We start from the raw sequence: 12,302 nt of genomic DNA, 5'->3' as shown, positions 1-12,302 counted from the left end.
GTGTGATGTCAGTAATCGTGCACTCGATGGGCCATGGACTTGGAGCTAGCGTAATGGTCGGGCCACATTTGCAGAGTTGCAAAAAAAGTTCAACCTTCCTCCGGTAGGATTTCAAGTTTTGCCAAACCTTCCTCAAAATGACGTTACGTCACCGAGTCAAGTGGCAACAATCATAAAGAAATATTTGGTATTTTGGTACATGCATGTCATGAATCAGAGTGTTCAACTTTGAACCTTCCTCACAAACCTCATTCAAAGCAAACCTTCCTCACGGGTGGCACCCGCGTACCCGCAGCTTTTTTACAACTCTGCACATTTGAATCGCGCCCCAGTTGACTAACTGATCTTAAATTACATTGCGCCTCCATGTGGTCGCCGCGACTGTATGATCTTTCATAAAAAGACGACTGGGAACGATACAGAGTCACTTAGCCCCCTTAATTTTTGGCATAGATTGGCGCACTTGCCTATGATTTCAGCTTACTTCAGTTAAAACGTTTTAGTTCGTTTATTTGAAAAAGTAGCTCTTCTCAGTCAAACGTATGTTACTGATAACTTATCACGGAATTAAATAAATTGCGATCAATATTGATCTCCCTCTATGAGTATCATTCATACCCTCTTTCACAGTCTTGTCGCTAGTTTTTGAGTATTGAATTGAGAACGGTTTTTTAACCTTATCGTGTAAAGTGCACACCAATAAATGGCTGACATTTTGACAGTTGCATTAGCATATGCATGCGAAGTCGGACTGAGTAAAGGGGGGTGTTGGAAACCGTATTCAGGACGTATGTCTGATCCGTGGGTGGTTGTTTGTGAAACAGCCGTTCGTCGTTAAGTTGGGGTTAAGTGCTGGCCAGATGAAAGGAATTTTTCTAGTATATAACGGTCCGCAATACACTAAGGGTGGGTGGACAATATTTTTGTAGTTCGCGACAACTATATAGCCACTTATGACTTATGTAAAGTCAGCTAAAACTTTAGTACATACAACAATTTCTCAAACTGATTACATGCAGAATCTGTTACTGAATTCACAAATTCCTACTCAACAGACTATACACTGGCGAACGCGCCGGATCTTGGGCTTTGCGCAGGGGCAAGTTTCAAGAAATAAATTTTGCATGCATGATATATGCAGAGTATATCTACGTCGTAATAATAAAAATCAAAACGAGCGAATACCTATTCACTACTACGAAGAGACTGCACATGCAGGAGAAATGAGGAAGCTGAACATTTTTCCAACTGTAACTAAAACTGCGAAACTCAAAAGCTATCGGGGAAATCCTCCCTCTCCCATGCAGAGCATAAGGGGTATTGAGCCGATACTCATAGATATTTGGAAATATACATGTTACATGCAATCCGAGTAAATTTGGAGTTCATTTGAAGTTTCGGTACCGTAATAGTTTCGCATTTTTTAAAAAAAAACATGTAAAACATTTCTAAATTGAACATTTGAGGTTACACCTCGTAAATTCAGTTCAAAAAATAAATTTACGTTGTTTACATCCTCACTCAGACGAATATTAGCATCATACTACATGAAAATATTTATGTTGTTGTTAACGCCATACAAACCACAAAAATCGTGGGTTTACAGTCAATCGACAACAATCAGATATTAACTTTTAATGTATGCGTCCGCCCTGAAACATCTCGAATCAGGGGGTGTCAACATCGCACACTATTACCTAACTTTTTGCCAATTTTATGGTCACTTCACGCCCTCGTCTGTAGCTATGGATAATGATGCATTGGATTTTTATCAGGCACATTTTGTCAGTTTTGAATTTCTCTAGTTCACATTAAACTATCCAACTTGGCAATTTGCCTAACTTGGTGACCGTATATTCCTGGGGGGTGGCAGCTTTGGCACGCGATACGCCCATTCATCATTTTCCGACATGCATTTTTCGCTTATTTGAATGAGGCCCAACTAAAATATTTCTCCATAAATAAGAAATTTCAATGAACATTTATCATCGGCGATAGGTATTCGAAAAAACTGCATGAGGTGAAAATTATGCGGGTCCTAAGGTGTAGTTGTTTTACACCAAGTATTAATAATAACGTATCAGTAAAGACTGGTGTGTCTCGATATTAATTCACCTTCGTTGGAAACCGTTGTACAAGTTAATATCTGTGGATAATGAAACGTTTGTAGCACAAATGCATGTTGATATTGCTGTTGGCTTCACACAATGTCAGATAGAAACCAATGAGCTCTACACCCATCTGTCATAACCAAAAAGAGTTTGCAGCTGCATTTACACACTATGATTTGTTGGGCCGATTTGGTATCGTAAATATTCTTCAAAATGAGGAGAAATTACCACAGTGGCAAACGTTATACTTTAACACGTGAACACAATAATGAAGGCTTGTCAGACAGGACACGCCTTTTAGCTGCAAAATCATGCAATGATCATGCAGCAGTCATACCGCCTCGAGATGCACTGGACATGATATGCATGTGCCCTTGGCGTGCGTGCACCATGTGCAACTGTTTTAAGTCAAGGTCAAATCACTGAAACATGATCACAGGGGAGCCAGTAAAGTCATCAGAACCATATCAAGTTTAGAAGTAATCATTCCTGTTGGTGCATGAGAGTAGTGAAATCATTCCTACTATATAAAAATAAATCACAAATTGCGTGGATCATAGGAAGAAACAGAAATACACATTAGCTACTTGTATGCAAACCGTGTCTGCTCACACAGGATAGCTATATTATACCAAAATGATACAGAGAATTAAACGTCGAATTAAACTGTAATTAAATAACCCGACCGCATGTGACCGCATAAAGTTCTTGTCTGCATAGTTTTTGTCTGGGTTGCAAACTCGAGATTAGCTCAAAGTAAGACCTGACCATATTCGAATTTAGCAAAAAGGGAACGAATTTTGAGGAACCCTAACCCTTGTTGATTGGTGCCGTGTTAACGGGAGACCTAGGAGGCATGCAGGAGGCATCAATCACTGCAAAGGGCCACGAATTTGTCTCCTTGCCTGGTCCCGTGGAAAGAGGGCCTGAATGTATGCACTATTTAATGCGTGCAAGTTGTGTGAAATAAATTTGCTTGATGAGGGCAATCTGACTTGCTACCATAGCAATTCCTTCTCATTATTTTAAAACGACTGGACAAGGTCACCGATTGGTTGTTTCAAATTCATGAATATATGCGTAATATTCGTGACATAAGCCACTTATATCAAGAAATTGGTTCATTCGCACGATATTGGCAATCGCAAAACATGAAAGATCTTAGTCATAAATAGAGCAAGAGACACACCGAAAGTGATACTCTTCATCTTTGAATTTCATGCTTCATGTTAATTCAGATTGCAAAGACGATGTAAGGTGATACACACGTATAACCAGTATTGTGCAGTAAGCAAGTTGAAACCAGAACATCATGTTTAGATGAAAAATACCATCCACTCTAGTCGCAACTGACTAGGATATATGGAGCGACTCAAACGACTTCTCACAAGAGAACATGACCTAGGAACAAGGATTCATCGTGCGTATATATCAAGAACAGTAAGTACAGTTTAGATGTCTATTGAAATAGTATACGTAAGAAATATTTTGTTATTCATATGATCATTTCATCGCTGTATATCCATTTAGGTCCTTTAAATTTGCTAATAAGTGCTAGCTAGACTAGAGTTCATCGCAGAGACGTTCATTCTGCAATATGCCGCGCTTATAGAAATCCCTGACGTATATTCAGTCAAAAAATTCATAATAAGGAACTATCAAGTTTTTAAATACCCTACGCATACTGTGTGGAGTAAATGAAATCCAGACGACTGTGCAAGTATATACATATATTTTGAAAGGTATTGCAATGAAAGATTGCATGAAAACATCAAATAGCAAAGTTGTGCAGTTGAGTAAGTTAGTGAATGAGGTGTTGAGTTATAGAAACGTACAAATGACGAATTTCAGGGCAAATAAACTTTGTTTATTATGGCTTGTATGCAAATGAGTTCTCGAAACATGATCATGTGATGGCATGAAAAAAACATGACTTCATAATTATTTCGAATGTCAAGCAACAAGTGCATGTGAATGTGCTCACCCCCTTCTAAACGCTTACTTGCAGCTCATTTGTCACGATATAGAATTTGCTATTTAGGATGGTCATTTAGGATCTAGGATAGATGGAATATTTTACTGGAGAACTTATTATATCTTATTTAACTGCAGGAGATCTGTCATTATACACGGGTGCGAGAAGATCGGATTTCGTGGCATAAGACTCTTTAATTCCCATATATTAAAGGCTTTAGACGCGAGTGACGATTTCTTAATAACAATTGCGGTGGGTTTACCACAGTTGTAGCAATAACGCGTATGCTGTGTGACATACATACATACATAGAAGCCATTGCCATCGTTCCCCCGTATGACTGTACATGGATATACCAATATAAGAAACATCCTCCTACACAATTTACTGTACTTCAAAAACGCAACTTGTATAAGCTAAGACAATACGCGCAATACTGCTTAAAAGACAATCAATATTACTCATAGACGAAATCGAACAATCTCATGGTAAAAACAGTAAAGTTTATTAATGGCTATAGAAGCCCATGTATAAGATGTATTATTTTCAAAAACTATTTCTTGATCCAGTAATAGTGCACCTCTTGATCTTCTCATGTCAATTTTTACGGGAGTGGATTTACGAAAAATGATTTACAGGTTTTCGGGGTTTAAAATGGTAGGCTAAAATGACAAACGGTAGCCCGGTGCTGATTAGAAAACTAAACTTTCTTGTCTGATTACTAAAACTAGGTTGCAACCAGAATAATTGGTTTTTGTAGTGAAGTATATTACACCGCAACATATAATAGCTACTACCTTTTCTAAATTTAAAAAAAAAACATTAACTGGCCAAAAACCAATATCACTAAATTTGACGGTTAATTGTATTATTACCTTTGTGTATCTTTTTTTTCCCTGTCAACATGCATTCTATTTCTACTAACAATATATATGTCGTTTCGCAATATTAATCAATACGAATATTTGACAACGTAGGCTGTTGCACATTGTGTAATAAACACTTCATTTTTGAATTTAAAGTAGATCTCTGAAAAAGGGGATAGAATGCATGTATCTTCAATTTGCAAGTGCCGGTTCCGCTCTTAAAAATCGATATTTTTGGGTAGTGTCGCAGCTCCTCGCAAAAATTATTTTCACTGGCTGAACTTTACAATACATTTCTGTTTCAACCAATAGTATAGCTTCGTGCTTTAGAAATTATAGCAAAGCATCATCCAATTGGACGAAAGCTTCCGAGCACTGCGACATGTCCCATATTTTTCACGTTCGTTCTATGGCATCAATAGCTACACATTATTGTATCATCCAAATTCAATTTGTCTCGTGTACTATATTTTTAGGCGAGTGAAGTTGGACCAAATTTACGAGATAAAGCAATGAGCTGGTTGCGTGTGTTAAACGAAAATTTCCGTCTTCAGCCGGAATCCTTTGTTTTAGCTGTTCATATTTTCGACAAGTTTTTGTTAACGACGAAGGTAAATAAAGGAAGGATAAAACAATGAAATCAATTGTTCTTGTGCTTCAGTTATTCTTGTGTTTCATGTTTCATCATGTATCCAGTACCAGTCAAAGTAGTCGGAAAGTTTACTATATCATATGCAGTGATGACTTTTAACTTACGTAAGGTACAAAAAAGTCTGACCCCTGAGGCCCGGTCTAACTCTCTCAAATCACCAATTAAAATGCCGTAATTAAACCAATCAATTTAGTTGAATGCATCAAATACATACTGTAAATACAGTATATGATATGACCGATTCGTTTATTTTAATTTCAGGTTAGAGTGAAGTATTTGCGATGTGTAGCTATTGCTGCTTACTTTATATCAATCAAAGCAGTCGAGGAAGACGAGGTAAGTTGAATGGCGCGTGCATGATTGTCCTTTGTTGGGAGAGAGTGGAGGAGGATGCCAGCTGGATCTCGCTAGGATGGCTGATCTGCCATGAGTCACTATGATTTGTAACACAGTGTTTTTATATGACGAAGAAAGCATTTATACACTATTAATGTAACAAATAAGCATAGTACCAGGTTTGATGGCAAAAAAGACGAACATTGAAAATCTAACGTCTACAGTACATGCATGGCATGCATCTATAAAATATTTTTACAATGTGGGCGAAGCCGAAGCGGTCGTAATGAGGAATTGCTTTTACAAACTCTGTGTATATACAACTCGGGTGCTTCGGGAAGGGTTGTTTTGCCACATGGTAAGAGCCACATCTTAAGATAAATCATAATATCAATCTCTGAAATTCTTTATCGTAACTGATTTGATCCGCCAATGTATAATTTCGTATGTAGCGAATCCGGCTGATCATTTTTGAGGTGAAGGAAAAAGCGCCTGTTGACCACTATTATATATAAAATATATATTTATAATTCTTAGAAAGATTTGTCCGCTTGCCTCATCCAAATTCTATTAACAGCGGGGTATTTCAGATATTTCTCCAATTTTGTATAGAATATCCCTGTCGTTAGCGACCTGTTAGAAACCAGTCAATGTGGATGTTCCAAGTCAGACATTCTAAAAATGGAGTTAATCATATTAAAAACTATTGAATGGAAAATTTACGCCGCCACGCCCATGAGATTCTTGCAACACGTAAGTACCCCTCATCACAGACCGCTTGCACAGATCATTTTGATTTAATTTCGACAACTATTCATTGCACTGCATGACATTTATAATTAAGAAATATGCCGGTTTATATATACTTGGCCATTTTATTAAATGGCTGCAAATTAAGATTTTATCGGTGGCGAAGCGGCAGCACCATCGATAATTGGGGGAGGGGGGCATATTGATATATTCATGCAAACAGATTTAAAAGGAATTGGTCATATACACAACATTAATATATAAATATATGACACCCCCCCCTCCCAATTATCGATGCTGGCTACGCCACTTGATTTTATGTCCATGAAGTACCTCGTTTATAAACAATACCCTAATTCTAAGTAATTTAATTATTTAATCAAGTATTCGATACTTCAGTTTGTACACAATCGTTTAAACATAGAAACATAATTTGGGAATAATAAATATTGCAAAATTAACCACAATTCAAAATTTAAAAGAATGGCAGTGCGCTTTTTTGTGGTTTATATACGGTTTCTTATAGTACCACTTTTTTAAAAAAATACTTTAAAAACTATGCATCTTCACTATTGGTTCAAACAAGATACTCCACTTGTCATTTTCTAGTTTTACGAAATGCTTTTCGTACCCTATCCGTCGGAGATAAAAAATATTCCAGAAAAGTTTCTCGCCGAAGCTGAAGGAACAATACAAGAGTGTATGTGTAAATGGCAACTGACACAATTTAAGGTACGTGTTAGTAAATATATGAAATTGGAAAAACTTCGAAATTGTCGAGGTAATTTCTCGATTATTTCCTCTCAATCTGAAATAAAATGTGCTCTTTTACTGTCGAGTTATTTAATTACAATACGTGTTGTTTTAATAAAAGTTATAGATAGAAAGTTCTAAGCAACGTTTATGCCTGCAAATATGGGGGACAGATTTTATCCTTGTTCTTAAAGTTACGCATATATATAACTTATATACAAAGTCAAATAGCTTCCTTTATACCTTTTTGGTAAATTACTTATTTACTGTTTTTGTCTTACACATGATTTCTTAGAGTTCTGTCCTGGCTTATGCTGTCTTAATCAATACATTTCAAGGAGTGTTGGGCGAATCGCAGCTGCAGATTATACAAGACATAATTAAGGTATATATACTAACGATACTCTTACTTTCAAAATATCTACTGAATTTACCCAGCACCAACTCAAATCGTAAATTAATTAATTAAAAAGGATTACAGTGTACAGGGTGTCTCAAAAATAAGAAAACTATTGAAATCACTCATTGAAATTTGAAATTGTGAATACGATTAAATTTAAGTTAGCCTTGTTATTGCTTCAAAAGAAAATGGTACAGCTGACCGCGGAACAACGAGTGTTTATTGTGATATTATCCCAACAGAGTGCTTAGGCATTCAAACTCTAAGAATTACATTGTTATAGGTGGACAGAGAGGACAGAGGGAGACACCCTGTATAGCCCTCGTCGTAGTTACGCAATAGGGAGAAAAGCCTGGCTTGCGAGGTTGCGTAGTGCGCAGTTTTTTAAAACTGCGCAAAATATTGTGCGTAAACTAATTTTAAAATGAAATAACTCAACGTCATGTCTAACACAAAACATTGACAATGTTTTCTATAACCATTTAGATTGAAAATAAAGAACTTTTCCAATGTAAACTTCTACTGAAGGAGAAGACTGATAATCACACTATTTCAGTTAAAGAACTTGAAACAGTCGACGTTATTCATACGGACTCTAAAGAAAAACTAAAGGTTGTCAAAACGTGACAAATCCTTAAACTAGCGATTCTGCTGCTAAATTTCATCGACAGCATTCGGTTTTTTGCGGACGCCAAAATTCCAAAGCCCATTGTAACAACTAATCGTGTTTTCATGTTTCGAATTTGAAGATGTTAAAAATTGCAGTAATCAACATCGCTAGTAATACCACTGACTGCTATATAGTGCCTGAGACGCGATGCATTTGTGATTCACGATGCAAAACTGAACATCACTGGAAATGTGATCTTAAATTGGGTATATTTTTCAGAATGTATACACCCACATGTACATTAATTGTTAAATATATATAAATATTCACTGTATATATGCATGTATAGCTATTTTCAAACTTTAAACAATGTGCTTATACACAGCTCAATTTTAGCTTTTTTCTTTTTGTTTTTGTTTTGCCTTTACCTGCATGTAATCAGTTTTTGTCAGAGTTGTCAAATGTTCTCAATCATTTGGTGCCAAGCATAGATATAGTTTGTGTACAAAATTATAAAACCATAAGTGATAAGAAAAAATCTTTAAAACTAACAAGTTCTTTCCAACTCTGATGTTTTAAGTGGATCAGTGGATGCCTGTATGGCTTCACACTAACTTCCACATTAAATGCTCTCCTAGTTTCCTTTTTAAACATTCATGTGGTAGCAAAAATATTTAAACACATTTATTTACACCACAGAGAGCCCACAAGATATATATCAGTTCCTATACTTGCATGTTTTACTGTCACCAACAAGTGGTCAGAATTTGCCACATGAAAATATCTGTGGAACATACCCCACCATGCAAGCCAAACCTTCAAGGTCAGATAATAGGCATAGAGCCAATCATCAAAATAATAAAAAATACTTCAATATTAACCTTTTAGTCACAATTAACTTCTTTATGATTGAATTATCATCTGGTTAACGATCCAGCAGATCCACCCATCCCCATTTCTTTATCAGCTGGTGGACCAATCTCCATAAAGACTGACATTATTCGATGATTCACATTTACCATTTTGTTTACACACTCATTCACACACACTTGCTAGTAGAAAAAATACTATATAAACATTACATATTTACAGCCATTGAAACTATGAGTAATATATGGTAGATAACATATACACCATGTCTCAGAAATGCACAAGCATTCAGAATGAGGGAGGAGGCATTAATAATGAACTAACACAGCCAAGAAATACCAACATTTGTCAATACACTTATATACTTCTACTTACAACTCCCCTCCTTGTCCAGTGTATGGTATACCCTTGCTAGTATATTATTCAATAATTACGCATTAGATACCTCGTTTGCTGTTAAGCGTCCTTCATTGAATGTTGTGATACAGCTTTTAAAACATTCTGATACCATTTTGTTGTACAACATGACAAATTCTTTATACTATAAAAAAGGTTCTAATGTCAAAATGTTCCTTTCATTGGTGTCTTACTCTTCCTACTATCGGATAAGAACTTAATTTCTTAAAAGCAAACACAATTTTTCCAGTGGTCCTCGCATCAAAAATTAAAAGCCTTTCATTTTATGCACTGCTCTCAATTTTATGTAAGTTGTCCGCTGACAATATGAACCTGCACAAGTGGGAGAAATTTAGCTAATTTGGACCAGCATGAAATTCAATATTACTTAATAAAGCACTTTTTTATAGGAAATTGGATTTCACAATACTTTTTTTTAATGAAAGTGTCAAGTTCAAGGGGCGTCATCTTTCTAAGCCTACCACAGATATATGGAGTGTCTATATATGGAAGAGCGCAGAGGCCCACCTCAAGTTAAGTTAGGCAGATCTATTGAAAGTTGAAACCCAAAATTTTTCAAAGGAAGCCTGTTGTGACGAACATTGAGGATTAAACTGCTGTTTATTTATTTATTGCAACGGTGGAAAATAACTAATGACTATAAATCACGTGCCACCAAGGTAGGTTAAACAACTTTAAATTGCATCTCCTATTTAATTATCATTAAAATGATAATAAGTCTTAAGAATATTCATTTTTGCAACGGTGAAAACGTTACAAAATTCATTTTTATTATTAGCCATTATTTTCATTCATTCATTAAATATGATCCTTCACATTTTAGTGATTTTATTTTTACAAAGTCGCGTGCAATGTCAAATGACAATGAGACGAATGAGTTACAGTCAGGAAATATTGTTCATCAAATTATAACGAATATCATCCTAATTCTTACAGAAAAGACTACGTTCTGTCACAGTACTGCCGTACTTACGTTTTTCAGTTCGATGTTATTCATAATACCACTGGGAGAAATTACTTTTTCTCCAAACCAGCCGCCATTTTGTTTCCTCACAGCAGCTCGCCCCAACCCACCAAATAAATTTGCGCTGTCTGTAGAAATACAGTTGTTGCAACAAATTCTCTTGACAAATTCTTAGAATTTGCATTTGCATTTCATGGATTTGTGCCCATTACAGTAACTACCATGTCAGAAAACAACATCGACCCAGTTTTACAACGCCAGTTGCTGGCAGAAAGTGAAAAAGCTAAATTTCAACTGCAAGTGCACAGTTTGACAGAGACATGTTGGGAGAAGTGTGTGGATAAACCAAGCAATAGACTTGATTCAAGAGATGAAATGTGTCTACACAGTTGTGTTGAAAGATTTATTGATTCTAGTAACTTCATTGTTAACAGACTGGAGCAACTAAGGAAAAACTCTTGAAAGAAGAAATTTATGCACTGCAGCATACCACAAATTAAATGACACAGAAAATACTATGTATGGTATTTGAGTCTATATACATGTACCTCCTCATGGGTGCCACTAGTAAACTAGGGAATTCAAGTTAGTCATAACTGACAGTAACTTTGAATGGCTCTACCAGAACAATGTTCAATGTTACGCTGGGCAGCTAATTCTCTTATTGTTAATTTCAATGATTATTCTTGCAATTCATTCAAATAAAAGAAAAAAGTCAAACCATAATCAGAGTAGCAGATCATAAATAGAGAAGCAAAGTAATAGTGAATAATTGTGGCTTTAAAATTTACTAGATTTTGAATAGTATGAATAGTATGGTCTAAAGAGAGGGGGGGCAAGGGTACTTTCGTGATCTGTGATCAGCATCATTTCTGTATTGTGATGCGTGATTTAGGAAAATGCCATTTCGTGAATCGTGATTAAAATGCGTTCCGTGACTCGTGAAGACCTAAAACGTTGGCAAAGACATCTTATTCTCCCCAATATTTTACCACTATTTATAATTTTTTAGATTAAATACTGGGCCCCAACTAAACGAAGGGTAAAATAATCAAAACAGTAGCTTTCTGCCTAATTTCCCAGTCTTTCCGCTGCAAAGTCAACTAGTCGTAAAAATCGTGAAAATGAAATGATCTTCTTTGTAATTCGTGAAATCTTAAAAACACCTTTGTGATTTCGTAATAAGACCCCCCCTTGCCCCCCCTCTAAAGAAGTAGTTGACCATAGAAATACTTGGCAATCATTGTGAGTTATTCATATATTCTACTTTTCTGTTTACAAAATGAAAATCACAGATCTTGAATATCCTATAAGAAATTTGGACCATAAATGTACCTACTGTGCGGTACAATCATGTTTATAGTTTTATAATTATGAGGAATATTTGTTGAGTTGATCACTGGAGTTGGGTATCCTGACTTTTATCTCCAGAGTAATTAACAATTTTGTTTTCACAACATGATCGCAATCAAGAGAAATCACCAAGTTCCCCCAGTTACCAAAGATGTTGACCCAAAACTGGCAGAGGTTTTTGCACTCTTCGTCATGGCATCACCCTTCCCCCCCCCCACATTTCGCCATCCGCATTAAGATTTGCA

The 12,302-nt window shown here is 36.0% G+C and overlaps 2 protein-coding genes across 2 annotated transcripts; one reads left to right on the top strand and one right to left on the bottom strand.

Moving 5' to 3' along the window:
- The first annotated feature begins 3,226 nt into the window (after window positions 1-3,226).
- LOC114524648 (cyclin-I-like) lies at window positions 3,227-9,010 on the top strand. Its single transcript, XM_028545793.1, has 7 exons — window positions 3,227-3,551; window positions 5,429-5,563; window positions 5,866-5,940; window positions 6,553-6,693; window positions 7,300-7,422; window positions 7,739-7,828; window positions 8,330-9,010. Exons 1-7 carry the CDS (start codon window positions 3,474-3,476, stop codon window positions 8,468-8,470), a joined length of 783 nt encoding a protein of 260 aa, XP_028401594.1. The 5' UTR covers window positions 3,227-3,473; the 3' UTR covers window positions 8,471-9,010.
- Window positions 5,559-10,794, bottom strand: LOC114524649 (mitochondrial import inner membrane translocase subunit Tim10 B-like). Its single transcript, XM_028545794.1, has 4 exons — window positions 10,714-10,794; window positions 9,769-9,864; window positions 9,335-9,505; window positions 5,559-6,615 (listed from the first exon to the last, which is right to left on the bottom strand). The coding sequence occupies exons 1-3, from the start codon at window positions 10,735-10,737 to the stop codon at window positions 9,371-9,373; spliced, it is 255 nt and encodes an 84-aa protein (XP_028401595.1). The 5' UTR covers window positions 10,738-10,794; the 3' UTR covers window positions 5,559-6,615; window positions 9,335-9,370.
- Window positions 10,795-12,302: the final 1,508 nt, after the last annotated feature.

Source organism: Dendronephthya gigantea, unplaced genomic scaffold (genome assembly GCF_004324835.1).
Source record: "Dendronephthya gigantea isolate DGI-Jeju-01 unplaced genomic scaffold, DenGig_1.0 000031F, whole genome shotgun sequence".
In the NCBI taxonomy this organism is placed as follows: Eukaryota; Metazoa; Cnidaria; class Anthozoa; order Malacalcyonacea; family Nephtheidae; genus Dendronephthya; species Dendronephthya gigantea.
The sequence above is the reverse complement of the archived record's forward strand: the minus strand, read 5'-3'. Positions and strand labels throughout refer to the sequence as shown.